We start from the raw sequence: 19,959 nt of genomic DNA, 5'->3' as shown, positions 1-19,959 counted from the left end.
GCATTGATGAAAAGACAGCTATGTTACCAACCGCATTCCTGGCAGTTCTTGTAGAGTATGGGAGAAGAAGCACCAGTGGTAATTAGGCCGGCTTTCATATGCAAATAAGACCGCTTTATGTTGATAATGATGACTGTTCTTTGTTAAGTGCACTTTAGCTGTTAATTCTTTGATGACGCACAACGGCCCTTGGCACAGCGCCCTACGGCAGATATATTGCATGCGGTTTCAGTTTCTGTTGTCGCCTGCGCCTTTCCTTTCTGTTCTCGTCGTTTGATTACTGTACATAGTGTGTTACTAGTCGGCTCGCTGTTGTCAACCATAGACACCATACATGTAAATATTGCCAAGGACCTTGAATAGCGGAGACACAAAGTGCACATTAACGAGCATGTTTCGTGTATAGATCTCTCTAGTACCACTGCACCTGTTAGCAAGCAACACTGCACCGGGACATAGCACTGTGAAGTCAGCCAGCCAGTGAAACTTATTTAAAGCACATGATACGTCGTGGCGCGGGGGTCAGGAGCCACGGAATAGAAGGCACCTATTAGAATGCCAAAATATTTTCATGCAGGTGCTTCTTTTACTCGGTGGTGCAAGTGTGAAGAGAGCGACAGGCCCTCTTCACCCTTGGTTAAACAGGTTGCTACCTGCAATCACTTTATTGTTTTTTTAAGCGTGTGCAATACATTGTTCCTTGCTCGTGTGAAATTTTGGTGACTTATTTTGCTCCTCGTATGACGTAAATAATATCTGTAACGGGGCTACTTTCATAGTATATAATTTTTTTTTCGTAACAGAAAGCCCAGAAATCGCGTAGCATGCATGCCGCATAGTGTGCACTTCCCCCTGTGTCACAGTTTTTCCCGTGTTTGTGTGGCGAGTGCCGACTCAGCAGTGTTCTCACCGAACGGAGCATTCGGCCCCGACAGTGAGATCGTGTTCACAAGTCATGCCTCTTGCTATTTTATTTCTCTATCCAATTGGGCACGCTAACGATAGCTCGTTTCCAAGTCTGTGATCTCATCAAGTGAAGCGTGTACGTATAGGTTGCATTGAGCGAACGCTTCTGCTTAATAATTTATTTCATTCATTGGAGACTACAGTTAGTTAGTCCCCAATAGTACCAGCAGTCGTTTCCAGGTATTTTCGAAGGAGTATGCTGATACCAGAGCACAGTGCGCGCCAATGGCGCATCTCAAGCACAGTAAGTCTTTTGACACTACTTACATAGTGGAAGCCTGGTTTTACGGCTTGGGATGGGCTTCGTGGCGTGACGAACTCGCTCAGTCGGCGCTCAAGCTGCTACGTGCCAGGTAACTACTATATTGCGCCTTGCACATGTTGTTGCTGTTTTTGTTTTTTAACTGGCGGGGAATCGCTTTATGGCGATTGCCTTGTTCTTTTCGCGTACCTGGCGTCCCACTTTTTGCCAGTGGCCGTGTAGAAACGAGCGTGGCGTGGTCGCAGGAGGGCACCCCCTGCGCGGCGTGGTCCCCAAGCGGGTCCTGCTGCGGGGCAACCTGAAGCGGGAGCAGTCGTTCGACTCCTTCTACTGGGACCTGCGCGCCCAATCACCCAAACACGAAACGGCCGCGGCCGCCGACGACTTCCGTGCCAGCAAACCGCTGTCGCCGTTCGGCTCCCGCGAGCACCTGCAGCTGACCGGCGGCGCGGGAGGCGGCGCAGCCGTCTGGAACGGTGGCCTGGGTCGAGGACCCCGCGCCGCCGCGCCCGGCGCGCACGCCGGTGACCTGGGCCTGCAGCCCAAACCCAAGCTGCCCAAGCACAAGATCCTTAAGAAGCAGCAGAGCATGTTCGCCTGCTTTCCAGAGTTTACGCAGCAGACGCCGCCCACGTTGCTGTCGCCCGTGGCACCAAAGGAACTTGTCGAGAAGAAGGAACTCTCCAAGACGGGACGCACCGCCGGCGTCCTCCTCCCTCGCACAAACAGCGTCGAGGAGGCACCCGAGCCGGCTGCCCCCGGCCCCGAGAACACGGTCACCGGATCGGCCGTCTGCGCCCTCATGTGAACACCCCATCAAAACCTCCTCCTCGACAAGCAGCCGCACGCCGAGCCTCGCCGAATGGCTGCCACCCTCCTTGTCGCCCCTCCACGACGACGGACGCCTTTATGACAAAGGGAAAACAACGTGCGCTATGGCAGCTAAACTGCGGTCCTGAGGAAACTCTCCCAGAGCTCGCCATCGCAGCCCCGAGCTATCCGCACAGCGGCCCACGTCACATTTCTATGTACCGCGCAGCGCAGTGGGTCGGCCGCCGCACGCCGGCTGCGACGCCTGAAATTGAGCTGTCTGTCTAACAGCCAGCGTGGAGCATAAGCAATATAGCACGTCACTTGGAAACGTCAGCGCGTTGCCGACAGGCAGCTGGGCACTCGGGCAGGTCACACGCTCGCATTTCTGTCAGGAGTCGTCACTGCCAAGAGCTGTCGAGGACTGCTGGTGTCGAGAGCAGGGTCCGGATGCGGAAGTGGCACCACAGTGCGATACAACCCACTGTAAACGTATTTTTTTAGACGAACCAAATGGCAACGTAAAGGTAATTCGAGCCAAGCGCATGCGTTGAATCAAAACAGGTCGGGTTGATGACAACACAGTGACGAACGCGGCATCCCAAAGAGTGACGCCAGTGGAGTACAGAGCACTCTCGTGTAATGTGTTTTGCTTTTTCGAGTGTATCTTCGTTCCAGTCGCCGAGGCCTATTGAGGCTGTCATAAGGTTTAGTTTACTTGGCTTGAAATACCAAAAGCCGCCTGGCCGTTACCCGTTTCGCACACACATAGTGAAGACAAAAAGTCGGAAGAAAGTACCTCCGTGTGCGCGTGATTCCATAAGGTGTTTCATGTCAGACGTCGTCGTAATGTCGGCCCATAAAACAATCCATTAGTAATTTTAAGCTGTCAAAAGTAAAGTTACTTATTCTATGTGTCGATGTTTCTTTTCAATACATATGCCCAGAGCAATGAGCTTTAGGAAATAGCCACAGTCATTACGTGAATACCCGGTGTGAAATGTTCCAGTGGCTGCTTATCAGAGAGTCTCCAACACTCTACAGTGGATCCCGCCTGACACGTTGTTGGAGTGTGATACTTATATTTCAGTGTGAGCACCTGACCTTGCACAGCAAACGCTCCGGCTCGAGCACATTTTCACTATGCACACTCTGTTCACCACTGCACGTTGTACGTTCCTTCTACAGCCTAAGCACAAACTGTTGTGAAGACCTGCATGTTAAAAGAAAAAAAAAACAAGCTTTTACTGAGCATTAACCCACGCCGTGAGCTTTGAGAGCCGATTAATGTATCATAGATAACTGAAAGTAAAACCTTTGTACTCGAATGGCCTTCCACGTTCCTGTAAACACACATCAATACACTGTAAAGAAAAAAAAAAACACACACACAGACTGAGACACACTGGTGATGCAATTTTCTAAGTTCAGCTTCGTATGTCGATGCCTGTAGACAGGAGATTTTTTCCGAGAGCTATTCGATCCTTACAGTGGTTGTGTTCATATTCTGGTCCTAGCTCCTTGAACATTAGTCAAACATTTGCTCAATGTTTGTCGTGCGCTTGCACTCTGGCTCCATTGAAAGCGGACCTTTCCAGCAAGTACCAAGCATATTTTATATACTACTCCCTCCTCTGCGTAAGTGTGCATACATGTACAAAGTCGTGTGCTAATTTCTGCGCAAGTAGGTTAACCTTTCATTTTCTGTTTTACTGATCGGCCACTATTTTTGTTAGCTTGAGAAAGTCGGATACAACGGCAGGGTAATAAAATCTGCCTTGGTTACCTGGCTTGTCCCACTATGCGCGGAGGAAAGAAGGTAATATAATATGTTCATGCCTGAAAATTAGGACAGGTTCATTTTTTTCCCTTGTGTTTCTCTAGTGTTTGCGAATGTGCATACATGTGGCATATCATATTTGTTGTACATTCTTTTGTGATGAATTCGTATTCAACGTTATGTATCGTTACACCTTGTGCTTGTTGAAGGGTGTGCAGGTGTTACTTGGCCGCCTATGCTTCGCAATGAAGGCGCAGAAGACATGTCTTTCGCACCCGACAAGAAGAAAAAAAAGATGCATATGAGGAGTGAATAGTGATGTTAACCCTGTGTTGAAATGTGTAGTATACGTGCCCTTTGCAAGTGCTTCTTGTTGGGCTGGCGTGCTTGTACCCTCACAGACACATTTGTTCCCATGTTTAAGCATGCGTTCTCGTAGACGGGCCCTCGGCGCTGTCTGCGAACCGAGGCGAGGCGCTATGGTGGCCACAATGAAGGTACCAGACTCCGTGCTCTTCTGGAACCACAGTGGTCATTATTTACGGTTGATTTTTCTCCCTAACAGTACCTGACGTTTTCTCTTCCATTAGTGCGTGTTCTTCGATGTGAGTGTCTTCGTTGCAGGCGAAAATTCGTACACCATCGTGCTCCCGGCGTTGACGAGAGGCGTGCCGAGGGTCACGTGCGCAGCACGAGGAGTAGTTTTATTAAGCCCGAGCGTCTTCAGTTTGTATTCCTCCCAAGTCTTGCTTTTCTCTCTCTCGCTGTACAGTGTCACTCCAGAACAACTGCTTGTTTTCTTCACGTACGAGATCAGCCACTGTCGTGATTTCCCGTTTCTTTTTTTTTTAATTTATTACTCTTTTTTTTTTCATGAGTGTGTAGTGAGCACCCAGTCGCCCACGCGACCATATTTTCACGTCCACAGAAGGTCTTGCCTACAGAGGGACATTGCGAGTGTGTATACGTATTTCTTTACGGAACCCTTCCCTCTCCGTGCAGTGACCCGCGAGTGCGGCGACTGTGACAGGCAAAATGCCCAAACGTAATGCGTAGTGAATGGCGCTACTTTTGCACCATACCACTGTCCTCTAGTTAGAAGCCAAGTGTTCCCACCGGGCTTCGCGCCCGCTGCACACCGCCGAGCTCACTACTGTAGTTTAGCGTACACACCCGTGAGACCGCGTGTACAGACGCGCATTTTTGGTGCACCACAGGGGCACAGACCCTGCAGTTTGCCTCCTCCTCGGAGGCGCAGATAACTTCATCCCTGTCGCACCTAATCCCGAAACGCTGGGCGCATCACCCGCTGCGCCTCCGAGCTACCCTCTGCCCCCGCCGGCCACGTAAAGCAATTATATCGGTAGACGTGCCCCCGATGACATGTGATCTCCGCCTTAACTCTTATGCGCGCAGCGTTCTTACGGTGAGACTCTTTCGTTCTCGTTTTCTACTCACCCTTTCGTTCGAGCCGATTCGCTGTTTTCTTGTCAGTGCATGGATGACCTTGAGGATGTAACTTGCGTGTGTAGCGGTGCAAAGGACGATAAGCCGCCGCCATTTCATTGCGTGTGCGCGCGCAGAGACACGAACAGCGTTAGCAAGTGCCGCAAAATGACCTCATCAATTGTTCCCTCTTCTGCTGTCAAATTCGTTTCTTTGTTGTCTTTGACCATATCACGATGGAAAGGGTAGACAAAAAAAGTGTCCGAGTATCGCTGAGTCATTAAGTTATCGTAGATCGTGCAGAAAAGCCTGTAATCGCGCGCAAAATTTTGTGATGCCTTGGGACCACCTGAAATATAGGACCGTAGCTTCTCAAATTACATGTCATGTGCTATTTAGATTATTACTGTACTGATTAGCCCTTGCACGAATCATAGCTGCTTCATTCGCACCTGGAATGACTGATGAACATGCATTTAAACTCTCTTCCGTACAGAGTCTACACCCACCACGCCTCCCGCCCTTATTGCTTCAGTGCAGAGATGGCGACTCCTGTGTCGTGTTCGGCTTTCAATACCACTGTTAAGGTGCGAGCTTGTCGACAAGACAAGTTTGAAATGTGCGATGCTGCACCAGTTCAGTGAGTCACTATTGCAGCCAGCGCTCCTTTTTTGGCTTCGTGGGCAAGAAACCCTGGTGCGTCGAAGCTGCTAATCAATGAGGAAGCGCACATACATTTTACCTAGTTGCGCCAGTATTAACTACAGTGGTCGATACACATAGGCATAGTATATCAACGCGCGGCGCACATCACTGCGAGTGCACGCCTTTATATTGCTCAGCTTTCGAACGCGTGGTTGCTATGTGGTATATATTTTACGTCTTAATTTTTTTCCGTGCTAGATGTTCTCACTATACTTCAGTTCACGTTGGATTTTATTGGGCTTGCGGGGTGAAAATGTAGCAGCCTCGCCACCGATACGCCTGCCTATGTAAAAAAAAAATGCAATGAAAAGTTTGCATAGGCAGGATATGTGAGCATGAGCATGTCATTTGCGAAATAAAGGCCCTCGTCTAGAAGAAAGTGCAGGAATAGTTTTAGTGATGCTATAACGTCTCTCGTGTTTCTGTTACGACTGTCTCAGGTTTTACTGAATATAGAAGACTCGATGATCATGCCTTAAAACTCTGATGGACATAATTAACACTATGACGGCCAACTTACCGGATGTTACCGTTACCGATAACAGGCAACTGACTAGTTACTTACAACAAGTTCCCTAACGACACTTTCATTCCGTTGAGGAGTATTTGGATGAGTATAGCTGACTTCGAAGGCACAAAACTTGGTGTCAATCGTGCATATGGAGCTTGAAGCGTTGAAAAAAAGTAACCGAAAAAAATAAAAGTCCACTTTGACTCACGTATACGTTAAGGGTCCCAGCAGCCCTTTTTGAACGTAGTCAGAAAACGCTGCCGACCTGCACAAGGCTTTTGCGAAAACACGAACCAAATATTGTTATTCTACAGCCAGCCTGGAATTCGCAATTTCTTACTAGAGACAGCCAAAAAATCGCTTCCTCTTCCCTCGGCAAACTACAAAGCAGGCGGGAGCAAGCGGGTGCGACAGCTATTGGCTAATGTTATGAACGGCGCGCCAGCCTAGGGGTTTTAGAGGCCGTGTGACGTGTTCTGTGGGTACCTGGACCATCCACGGGGTGCTGCGGCACCACTAACGTATGAACCGCTAAAGAAAACTAGATTTTCAGGTTCATGACGCGCGGCAACGTAACTTTTAGGCCGCGCATCAGCCCCTTGTCACGCACCGCTGTGTAACTTCAAGCGCGCTTGTGCCAATCAAAGATTAACATGAGAGTTTGGGCGAGTTCGTAGTCCTTCGTGAAGAAAATTTCAACAGCGCGGGAATGAACTACTGTCCGTATCAGCTCTCTTTTCGTGCATTCGTGTTTATTCCCGCGCTGTTGAAATTTTTTTCACGGTCAATTGAAGAAGAAAAAAAAGCGTTCGGCTCGTCCGTTCATACTCTGACAGTTTCGAGAATGTTTCGCGGCAGGACATTCACGAGCCAACAGATACCAGTAATAAAATTATCCTCTGGTAGCTTAGAAAAGTGGTGCGGGATCTCCTTAAAAATCGGAGGCAGCTGTCTCAGAGAAACGCAGCATATAAACCAACTTGTGGTGCCAAATAATTGGCGATATCGCGCGAAAGTTGTGACAACACTGCGAGCTTCCGCAAGGGTCCCCACAAACTCGAGCCGCAACTTGCTCAATACGCTGTGAGCCAAAATGAACGAAATGACTGTTTTCGAAACACGTGACGCGTCTAACTTAGCAACAAAGACCTGCCCCGTCCTTGAGGCTGCAATCGATCCACCGTTGCCACTAGAAAAATGAAAGATCAAACAGGCGAAGCTTAAACTTAGAACACACGAAAACATCTTTCGTTAATGCTGGGCGACCTTACAAAAAATAGATTTAGATAGCTTATAGACTGTCTAAACTCATTTTTAGACAGTCTACAGACTCTCTACATACATTTTTGCAAAGGCGACATGCCATCCACGCACCCTCCTATGTAGTGGCAGCAGGATTCTCGTTTCTTTCTTTTTTTTTCTTTTTTCTTTTTTTTTACGTACTGACAGGCACAACGCGTCGCAACTGTACATTTAATATCGTTCCACGTAGCTTCAAAGAACTGGTTGGAGCATATTTCTAAGCGTGTTGGTATTGAAGAAAGACAAGGTCTAGTTGGGCGCAGTAGTGTGTCACGTGGCTCGTTTCGCCATATTTGTTTCTCGGGAGGGAAGAAAGGCTACCCCAAGAGAAAGATCAAACAGTCTTTCTTCGATGTCAACTGCTGCTGAGTCACCTAAACTTCGCACGCGCCACCTACTCTGATTTCGTACCATCTTACTATAGCTGCTTACTTGAACTTGCTTTGTAGGCTGATTTACCCTTGAGATCAGGGGCCCAGATTTTTTTTTTCTCGAGTAAAGTTGCGCTTCCAGGTTTTAAGCGCGTAGTTTGAACAAGCGAATCGCGTCTAATTTCGACCTTTTTTGCGTTAATCACGTTGTGTTAATGTTCCGCACATATATCTACGTTAACTTTGTGCGTAGTTCTCGTGTCAAGGTTCGTTTTGGCGCCATTTTTATCGTCCTACGTGTACTAGGAGGCCTCAAGTCGTCTTACTGTTACGAAAGTGTAGTCGGAAAGTAGCGGCCAAATAAATACCCGGATCCCGCGAGCGCCCACTGGATCAGAAGGCCTCAAAGAAGTTCCTGTCCTCAAAACGTTTCGCCTGCTTGCTGACTGTTTGGAAGCTTTTATTGGAACGAAATTAAGACTGTGTTACTGGAGTGACAAAAAAAAAATCAATATTTTCTTATCAAGGGTTTTCTTCCATTATTCGTGGTCGAGTGGTAGGTAAGTTCTGCTACGATTCGCAGCAATATATTATTCATCTTGCCACAAAAGTCATGCCGGTTGTACAACGTGCAGCATCATCTCTCGCTTAATTTATTATTTTTCTCCTCTCGGAACAATCGCGGTTTTCATTTTTCGCGACTTATTTATTGTGAAGCGTCAGTTCATAATCTATTGAAGTATGTATGTCTATTTGTCTTTCTCTCTGGCACGTGAAAAAAAAATATTATTCTTACAAATGCCACATGTTGTTCATCGCTGTGTTTTCCTTGTGCGATGGTGTATTCTCGAAATAGCAAAAAAAAAATGTGATGAAGAAGTTATTCCTTTGTGGTTATAAGCACCCATGATTGTTCGTTTTCCCGTGTATGCGGTTCGTTATCCCTGATGTAGCACGCACCATTCTTGTCATACGCGACGCATAGTAGAAGCCATTGAAGTGCACCTGACTGGCAGGTGGTTGACATTTTCCACGTTTATGTATAGCTGGACCCTTGGTAAATGGAGTAATAAACAGGATGTTTCTACGAAAAGTGGTATCTCGTGTGTCTGTTCTTTCCTTTCTTTTTTTTTCGATGCGCGTAATCGTCACTGTTTTCTCACTGGTTGTGCGTTTTAGCAATTCAAGCAACCCAGGACAAAAACAAAAGTGGCTCCATCCAGTTTTCGTAAGTAGATGCTTACTCCAGGGGCGTAGCCAAGGGGGGGGTTGGGGGGGTTCAAACCCCCCCCCCCCGAAATTTTTCACTTTTGCTTGCGTATATAGGCACGCACACATACAAACGCACGCACGAACATACATAAAGTATGGTTGAACCCCCCCCCCGAAAAAAATTTCTGGCTACGCCCCTGGCTTACTCAGTGTCGTAACTACAGCCCTTCTCCAATGTAATACCCCTGTCACACGGCACATGTAATGTCATTCGCTGCGAATGACATTCAAAACGAATGTCATTGCGATCTTGCGTTCCGGGTCTACACGGCCATATGAAATGACATTCGCAGTTGATGTCAACGTTTATTGGCAGGCGGCTGTGATAACAAAAAGTTAGAAATTGTACTTTTAATTTACATATGTTTTTCTTGCCTCCGGAGTTCGCATCCATGGCGTGCAACTATCGCTACGGCTACCGCGGCGTCGCTTCACCAAAACAACAGTGAGCGTTTGTAAACATGGCCACATGGCTGACAGGAGGTGGCGCTAGCGTCAAGTCGGAGTATGGGAAAGAGAGTATAGCTGCACAAATTGCTTCCAACATCGCGTTGCACGTAAAAAAAAGTTACCGAAAAGTTAACAACCACCTTTAACAAGAACGCTAACATCGTTTACATATACCTTTAACATGCTTTAAGATATCGATGTCGCAATCTTTGGCCAAGCGCCTGTTGACGAGACTACACATGTCGCGCCTGAATGAGTTCGGTGAACTCATTCAACGGGCGAATGCCATTAGGTGTGAATGTCATTCGCTATGCCCGTGTAGCAGCAACAAAAATGGCATTAACGCCTAATGACATTCGCTGCGAACGACATTACATGTGCCGTGTGACAGGGGTATAAGAGTCATTCTAATGGCGCAGTCGTTACCGGCCCCACTCGTCTCGCTGCTATCATTGTCAGCTTCTTTATCTCTGTAGTTTCCTTTTACGGCGTACGTATTTTATGTCACAAAACCAGCAATACTGCGCATCAAGTGCATTCACGTCTTTTGCTTATCCCGCGGCTGTTCGACATTGACGACAAACGGTTGCGGTTGTCGTGGACCGTCCACAAGCAGTATACCATCGGTGATTGCCGCTTCGCCGCCGTGACTAGATAAACTTTCTGCGCTGCGACCCTATCCGGCGGTTATAGATTGTCTCATCTACGAGAATAGGAAGCTGACGTCGTTCCTCGTTTCTTCTGAGTTCCCCGAATGACCATATTGTTGCAAGGAACAGTTGCCGTTAACTGTGCCAACGGCTGACAGTGTCACACATGCCTGAAATGCGCCTAACATGGCGCGTATTTCAGGCATGTGTGATATACAGAAAAGTACCCTCTGATGCGCATTGGTGGTCTCTCAAGACAGAGCTAGGGAAAACGAGAGCCCGTATGCTGCACGGAATTTACTTGTGAACTGCGCGCACTCAAAGGCGATATGCTATTAGCAGTAAACGGTCCTGCAAAATAACATAGTTGTTCGTTGTGAAAATTAACTGCTCGACTTTTAAGGAAATCTGTGGCATTGAGCGCATTTACGCCGATGTTCGTAATTGCTGTTCCTCTGTGTATTCTGCCTTGATAATGCGCGTTGTGCTGGATCAACGATCAGTTAGTGACAACACGCACTAGAATGCGAGAAAATGAGCCATTTTAGTGCCTACAAAAAGCAAACATTACGCTCGAAAAATAATTATAATAAATTTAGTTTGCTGAGGGCAGCGCGACTGAGGACTGAGAGACACGTACACAAACGAGCGCTGACTGACAACTGATTTATTTCATCACATATGCAGTAAATAAGTACACACCAAAAATGGCGCGTGAATGTCGTGATAGGGATTCATTTGATCACATGTTTCAAAAACTGCACTTCTTTATCATGCAGAGCAACCGAAGTCTGGCTGACGCATGCGCCCTGATTTATATATATGTGGTATGCTTCCACAATCTCGCGAAAGGTTTGGTTAAAATTTCTGTATATTACCCGTGTTTCATAAAACATTTGCTCACAGTGGCACGTTCTACAATACATAGCTCAGTTGGTGCTGGCATGATTCTTGACGGCTGTGTGGTGCTCCCTGTGACGAACATTAATGCACCGTCCCGTCTGCCCAAAATACTTCTTTCCACATGACAGTGTAATTGCATGAACTACCCCCATCGTGCATGGCACGAACTGCATTTTGTGCTTCATAGTGCATGTATCTTTGCACGCCGATCTAGGTTTATTTACTAGATTACACATCTTATTCAACGAGTTGTTTGCAGAAAAGACCACCCGCACGCCGTATCGCCCTGCTGTCTTTTTTATTCCATGGGCGACCTGATGAACGCAAGGGATTACTGCAAACTTCTTTTCTGTTTGAATCTGTGGCTGATGAAGTACTACTTTCTTAATCTTTTTTACAAGCTGTTCGCATACCGAGATAAGAGTGGTTTGCGGAAAACCGGCGTTCTTAAGACGGTCGAGCTGTTGCGAAAAGCTCAGACTGGCAAGGTGGGGGCAAGGCTTTTTGATAGCGGATCCTAAACATGTCGTAGCTATGCCTCTTTTTACCAGCTTCGAATGCGCCGAAGCGTAATTCAAAACCGGTTTATTCGATCTGGGTTGATACTGCCAGCATATGTGATGATTTGTGAAGGTTAACTGCAAGTCTAGGTTGACCGAGCACTCGAGGGAGCTTTGGCAACAACCGTGGTTAAGTGCTTCAGGTTTGTTGACGCCTACCTGATATTCATCAGGTCGCAGGCAGTCCTTAGGAAGGTTACCGATATTCTCGCCTCGTTCGAAAAAGAAACAATGCGTCTCAGCTTCACCCATGAGATGCCGACTAACCAAAGAATACAGTTTTTAGACTTGCAGTTAACCTTCACAAATCATCACATATGCTGGCAGTGTCAACCAAGATCGAATAAACCGGTTTTGAATTACGCTTCGGCGCATTCGAAGCTGGTAAAAAGAGGCATAGCTACGACATGTTTAGGATCCGCTATCAAAAAGTGTTGCCCCCACCTTGCCAGTCTGAGCTTTTCGCAACAGCTCGACCGTCTTAAGAACGCCGGTTTTCCGCAAACCACTCTTATCTCGGTATGCGAACAGCTTGTAAAAAAGATTAAGAAAGTAGTACTTCATCAGCCACAGATTCAAACAGAAAAGAAGTTTGCAGTAATCCCTTACGTTCATCAGGTCGCCCATGGAATAAAAAAGACAGCAGGGCGATACGGCGTGCGGGTGGTCTTTTCCGCAAACAACTCGTTGAATAAGATGTGTAATCTAGTAAACAAACCTAGATCGGCGTGCAAAGATACATGCACTATGAAGCACAAAATTCAGTTCGTGCCATGCACGATGGGGGTAGTTTATGCAATTACACTGTCATGTGGAAAGAAGTATTTTGGGCAGACGGGACGGTGCATTAATGTTCGTTTCAGGGAGCACCACACAGCCGTCAAGAATCATGCCAGCACGAACTTAGCTATGCATTGTAGAACGTGCCATTGTGAGCCAATGTTTTATGAAACACGGGTAATATACAGAAATTTTAACCAAACCTTTCGCGAGATTGTGGAAGCATACCACATACATATAAATCAGAGCGCATGCGTCAGCCAGACTTCGGTTGCTCTGCATGATAAAGAAGTGCAGTTTTTGAAACATATAATCAAATGAATCCCTATCACGACATTCACGCGCCACGTGATAATTTTTGTGTGTACTCATTTACTGCATATGTGATGAAATAAATCAGTTGTCAGTCAGCGCTCGCTTGTGTACGTGTCTCTCAGTCCTCAGTCCCGGTCGCGCTGCCCTCAACAAACTATGTTTAATTGCCAACTCGCCCAACTTGCCGTTTTGATACAATGTGATAAATTGTTCCACTCCACGTATCATTTATGGATAACATTAACGATATGGCATTGTCCGCATCACTGATGTGGGCTGAAATGCAAAAGCGCTCATGTATATTAGATTGTGGTGCACACTGAAGAAGCTGCCGAGGTCGAAATTAATCTAGAGTCTCCCAGTACGGTGTGCCTCATAATAACGAAGTTTCAGCACATCGAACCCCCGAATCGCATTTGATTTGTCCGCGTCATTTTTGTGCGCCTCCAGTACAGTTTAAGTTAAATGAAGCAATGGTTGCTGTAAGCTATGCGACTCCAGCAAAGTATCTGTTCGGAACACCACGCGCCCCCATTCCATTCAGTGTATAGCCATTGGTGCCGAGTTTTCAGAGTGAAGCTGTATACGACTCGGATACCGGGATTCCTTCGTTTCCGTAATCGGAATTGTCGACAGAAAACCATTCCACGAATTGATGCGAAAATTGCCTTTTTTTTTATTGGAATTACGCATGGAAGACACGCCACAGTATTCGTTTCAATAAAGGAAAGCGCTAAAGCTGCGTCAAAACACTCTTAATTATGCCCCGCTTAAAGTGCTAGATATAGCCAAGAAACGGGACATTTTTTCGTCTGGCATCCTGGATATAGCCACCATTTAACCAGGACATGATTAAGAGTGTACACGATATATGGTAAGGCGCGTTGGAACCGCGGCACGTAGCGTACGCCGCATTCGTTCCCCAGTAAAGATTACGGTTGCATGAGCTGCAGTTGCCGGGAAGTGGCCGCTGTAGCGTACAAAGCAGCGAGTGACGTCCCTACACTTTCATGTGTTCAAGTCAGCCAACCACTGTGCACGGGTCGTGTATGCATTTACCTTTTTTAGCTCAGAATCTCTAACGTAGCAAAGGAAAACCTCAGTACTTACAACGATCACAAAGCAGTTAATATCGTTTCAAATAAATAACGTTTTAGTATATAGTGCAATCAAATTGTCTTGCTGTCACTCATTTCATGTAGCGCATTACTTAATCGTTCGAGGCAGGAGCATTGCCAGAAACTTATTTCTGGGAGGGACAGGGAATGCGGGCGGATCTGACCCTCCTTTACTATGTGCGTGCGTATGCTTGTCCCAGTGTATATATATATACACACACAAGATGTTAAAAACTTTGGGTGGTAGAAGGTTTCAACCGTCCCTGTGGCGTTGATGGTCCAAGGCTACGTCACGTTGGTCTATCGGATCAGGCGATTCCACTGCTTCGCTGGTCAACCACTTTCAAAGCATAAATTGAAGCTTTTTTTTGTAATATTTGGTGGGGTTCTACGTCTCAAAACCACAATATGGTTATGAGAGACGCCGTAGTTGAGGGCTCCAGAAATGTTGACCACCTGGTGTTTTTTAACACGAACATAAATCTAAGCTCACAGACCTCTAGCATTTTGCCATCGAAATACGGCCGCCGCAGCCTGGATTCGATCCCGGGACCTTCGGGTCAGCAGTCGAGCGCCATAGCCACTAGACCACCGCGGCGGGTAGCCAAATTTTTCAAACAGCGCGCTGGGAGCGCAATTGTTTCGGCATTGCTACTAGCAGTTGCACGTTCTGTTCAAGTGCAGACAACTGCAGCCTGGACAGAACTGTATGGCACGAAATTGCATGAACAAAACGTCAGCTATCACTCAGAACACCAACTTTTATACAAGTACAAAAACGTAGTTTAGTGTGAATGCTTCAGAGAGTAGGGGCGGGGTTCAAATAGGGTCATTCCGCGCCAAACGTCCCAGACATTGCGCTCGACCCTCTTCAACTGTATTGTAAAAAATTGTGGACGTTCATATCAGTGCACTATTTGCCCTCGGAAAGTATTTTTTGGAAAAAAAATTTTTCTTGTCTGTTACAGTGATTTGAATTTTGCCGTAGTGGGTGAAACATAGGTTGCGAAAAAATACTCTAAAAAATACAATACTTTATGGAACGCCTTAAATATCTGCTGTTTACTTGAAAAGGAATGGCACTATCTTATTATCGCCCATTGACGACCACTGCTTTGTCTCACGATGTGCTTTGTGGTGAAGCAATGCTGCAATTTTGTGCCCATTTTGATTATTTTTTAAAAATTCTACGAACATTACAGACAAATTAGGACTATATCACATGGCTGGATAGTTGGCAGTAAGCGTGTCAAAAAAGTATTGAAGTGGATGACCGAGTAGTTTCGAAGTGGAAGGGGCGCAAACATTGAAAAATGTGTGAAATGCCTCACGTTCAGGCACATGTAGAGTGGTGATGCAGTCCATGTAAAAATGCACGCTAGGTCTCGTTGGGAAGAGTAAACAATGGAGATTTATTTGTGAAAGTTTAATCGGAGTGTTTTTTGTTTTAGGTGAGAAACAAAAATTTATGTTGAGCGTTCGCGGCGTGCCTGGGCGCGGGCCCGTAAGTCCGCTTCACTGCGCCGCCACTGTTCCTTGGGCAACGGAAGTATGCAGCGCCCACGCAGGTGGCACGATCGTGTGCTGCTGTGAGCTTTCACGTTGCTGAAAACTTGCAAACAGTGCATATGGCTGGCAGAATGTTTCGGAAGGGCACTAAAGGCTGCCGGTTAGTAGTCGGAGCAGAGCACGATTTCATTGCCACGTCATTGCATGCACACGTACGACAGGCGCAGACGTTGGGTTGTGTTTTCGATCTCTGCGGAGGTTGCAGTTCTTACTTCCGTTGCCAACGTATGGTCTTCGCCACTTGAAATGCCTGTGTTGCTGAGTAGGTGGTGAGCCCGGCATTAAGAGTGGTCAGTGATGATGGCACGAAATGGTGAAACGTGCGCGTACCTTTGAGAGAGATTGCGCTCAAACCTTGCTGAGAGCTCAACTTTCTTCCACGCTGCATGCGATGCCTTCATCTTAGTAATCGCCTTGCGATTACTAAGCGAAGGCGATAGACATTTAAAAGGACGAAGCCGCCTTAAAGGCGGCTTCGTCCTTTTAAAGGCGGCTTCGTCCTTTTGTATATTTATCGCTTTCGGTTGCCATTGTACAGGCTCTCCGTCTAAAATATGACACAATAGCAGTATACATCACCGTTCGCAATGTTTATCTTACGCGCTGCCAAGGGATGCGGCCGAAAGACGAACCTTCGAGTGCCGCGTGCTCGCTCAGCGACACGATCACCGGAGCAAAGATCACATCTGCCGAAGATCTGAGCGTAAGAATACGTAGCACCATTCGGCACCGAGGCACGAATGAAGCGAGTCACGTTCAAGCGAGCTGCCCATAAAAAAGAATTATAAGTGTATTCCCGGTGCCTGTTAGCCACTTTTATTATATAATAATATATTTTAAACGAACTATCCCTCGTTTTCCCTGACACTTCATCGGCGGCCCTGCGGAAAGCCGAAGAATGCGTGTCGAAACGTGAAAATTCACAGCAGCACACGATCGTGCCACCCGCGTGGGCGCTGCATGCTTCCGTTGCCCCAAGGAACAGTGGCGGCTCAGTGAAGCGGACTTACGGCACGCCGCGAACGCTCAACATAAATTTTTGTTTCTCGCCTAAAACAAAAAACACTCCGATTAAACTTTCACAAATAAATCTCCTTTGTTTACTCTTCCCAACGAGACCTAGCGTGCATTTTTACTTGGACTGCATCACCACTCTACATGTGCCTGAACGTGAGGCATTTCACACATTTTTCAATGTTTGCGCCCCTTCCACTTCGAAACTACTCGGTCATCGACTTCAATACTTTTTTGACACACTTACTGCCAACTATCCAGCCATGTGATATAGTCCTATTTTGTCTGTAATGTCCGTAGAATTTTTAAAAAATAATGAAAATGGGCGCAGAATTGCAGCATTGCTTCACCACAAAGCACATCGTGAGACAAAGCAGTGGTCGTCAATGGGCGATAATAAGATAGTGCCATTCCTTTTCAAGTAAACAGCAGATATTTAAGGCGTTCCATAAAGTATGGTATTTTTTAGAGTATTTTTTCGCAACCTATGTTTCACCCACTACGGCAAAATTCAAATCACTGTAACAGACAAGAAAAAAATTTTTTTTTCCTAAAAATACTTTCCGAGGGCAAATAGTGCACTGATATGAACGTCCACAATTTTTTACAATACAATTGAAGAGGGTCGAGCGCAATGTCTGGGACGTTTGGCGTGGAATGACCCAATAGCAAAGTTTTTGTTCTTTGTCGAGCCGTTTTGAATATAACCATAATTGAAAGAGCCGACGTGCGCATGACACGTGCGGTTTTCTATAAAGTGGAGTCTCGAAAAGTCATGGAGGAGAGCCGGATGAGAAACAGGCTCTAAGTACTTGCGCTATACCTCCTTGTGGTGTCAGGAGATTTTAACGCTAACGCGTTATAGAGCTCCTTTTGCAGAAATTCCGATGTCGGCGTCGGTGTCATTGATTGCAAGCGAAAAAAATCGGCGTTTCCAGTAAACGAAAAATTGCAATGAATGCGAAGAATAAAAATCAGGGGTACGAGCCGGTATTGAACGCAGGCGCTCTGCGGGGCAGTCAGGTGCTCTACACCAGTGCTTGACACTGTTTCGGACAAAAAAATAATAAAATTAACGCAGTGGGTGTATAGACCAGTGGTTATGACACTTGTGTTCGGACCATGAGGTCCAGTGTTCAAACACTGCCACGCCAAGCAAGTTTATTTCGTTTTATGTATTTCTTTATTCACTTCCCCTTCAGTTACACCTCCTCTCGTCAGTTGATCACGTGACTACCTTCGATTTCCCCCTCTCACGAGGCTCGTACTTCCCCCTGGTCCCGTGATCGTAGGTACAACGCGCTCATATTGGTTGGTTGGTAACAACGTTATTGATAGTCGTGCAGAGCTTTCGGCGGCTGGGCCTTAGGTCTTCCACGTGGAGACGTTAAGGTCTTGCCTCTCGACATCAGCCTCCAGAGCCTGATGGGCAACCCAAAGTTGGTCACCGAGGATGGGGCTGCGCAAGGGAGCGGCCCACCGCGGCGGAAGGGTTCCGGATTCAGCACACTGAGGGTTTTCCTTACAGTCCCAGAGCATGCGAGTTAAAGTGGCTACCTCAGTGTGGCAGACCGCGTCAACGGCGAAACGACTGCTAAACTAAAGCACAAGGCGACTAAGGCCACGATGCTCCTCGAGGGACAAGAAGCCAAAATTAACGTCCTCATCCGCAGGGTGTACAAGATACCACTGGGTCCACCCCGAGTCCACCCACCAAATTCATACGCTTCCCATAAATTCGTGTTTGGAAAGCGGGGGTGTGCAGGCCAATGGTTATGACTCTTGCTTTCGGACCGTGAGGGCCCGTGTTCAAACCCGGCCTCTCCGAGGAAACTTATATTGGTTCATTTATTTCTTTATCACTCCCCCCTTAAGTTACACCTCCTCTCCACGGTCGATCACGGAACCTCCTTCTCTTACCCTTCTCATGAGGCTCGTCCTTTCCCCTACTACGCCTGCACACTACACAGAGTCCGCAAACACAGCGTCGATGTAGAAACTATGGTCGTTTAGCGCGAACTTCTTGCGTTCGCAGTTAGTTCGTGCTAAACTAACAGTTTTCAATGTTCTACTGCGTAATGTGAACCGACTAGTCTAGCAACGCGTTCTTTTGGACTACCCAATGGTACTAAGGTAACGTGGGATCTTTCGCTCCGTCCGTCTACTCACTGAACAATTTTGCTGTTAGTGAGAGCGCGAGCTACACACGACTGTTCCTGCAAGGAGTTAGCTGACGCAACACCTCCCCTCAAGTCTAGTACTTTCATCCGGGACAAACAGTGCATCTGCGGTGATGCAAAAAAAAACTGTTATAGTGTGCCAGAAAGTTGACGCTATCTGTCACGGATTCGTAGAAATGTTATTTGCGATAGCCGCGAGAGATAGCGGCTTCGATGCTTCGCCATGAAATTGGCAAGTTTAGAGCGATGTCGTGCCGATGGCTATTTCACACATCCATTATTGCATGCACATATTGAAATGGTAGAAGGGGTAAGGTTCCTGCCGCATCTAAGCTGAGAAAATAGTAAGCGTTACGCGTTACTACTACGGTGTTTGACGGTCCTCTCCATTGGTAGAGCAACGGATCCGATATACCCATCAATTTCAAAGCAGTACCTGGAACTATGGCAGTTCATTAATACGCACTGCACGCCAAGCAAAAATATACACAAGCAGTCGTGCGGCTGTTAAGGAACTTGGAAATGATCCGTCGTGAAAGCTTTGGCAACGATAATTCAGATGAACACCGCACGCTCAACAAGCCACCAGAAGTAGTTCCTTACCTGGACTGCCTTCAGCTGGAAGATCGCAATGCATCGCAGGTCTTACAGTGACCTATCCAAGCAATAAGTACCTGAATGCATATCGGTTTGAAAAAAATTTAATGTTGCCTGCAATGACCTTCAAGGAGTGATTTTGCGTGTAGCTGCATGGCACAAGTCTGCTCTTCAATGATGACTCTTTGGCATTCGGAGTACTATACTTTACTCGCAGGCTCAGTCTTTGATGCTGCACGAACGCATTTTTTTTTCTTCCGCCGAGTCTAGAAGCCAGCACCAAACCTACAAGAAATCGATAAATGAATGAGGAATGAAGAAGGAGAAGCAAGAACATGAAGCTATTGCACTGAACTCTGTTTTGAACGATCAATACTTTGTTAGTGATGGGTACACGA

At 46.8% G+C, this 19,959-nt stretch overlaps 1 protein-coding gene across 1 annotated transcript in view; it reads left to right on the top strand.

Annotated features, from left to right (window-relative positions):
- Positions 1 to 9,246, top strand: part of LOC119378552 (protein qui-1) — a 285,309-nt gene extending 276,063 nt beyond the window's left edge. Inside the window, exon 24 of the mRNA XM_037647671.2 lies at positions 1,474 to 9,246. Coding sequence (XP_037503599.1) covers positions 1,474 to 2,036 — 563 coding nt within the window. The 3' untranslated portion in view covers positions 2,037 to 9,246. The remainder of the gene's footprint in view (positions 1 to 1,473) is intronic.
- Positions 9,247 to 19,959: the final 10,713 nt, after the last annotated feature.

The sequence above is a fragment of the Rhipicephalus sanguineus genome, chromosome 1 (assembly GCF_013339695.2).
Source record: "Rhipicephalus sanguineus isolate Rsan-2018 chromosome 1, BIME_Rsan_1.4, whole genome shotgun sequence".
NCBI classification, from domain to species: Eukaryota; Metazoa; Arthropoda; class Arachnida; order Ixodida; family Ixodidae; genus Rhipicephalus; species Rhipicephalus sanguineus.
The sequence above is the reverse complement of the archived record's forward strand: the minus strand, read 5'-3'. Positions and strand labels throughout refer to the sequence as shown.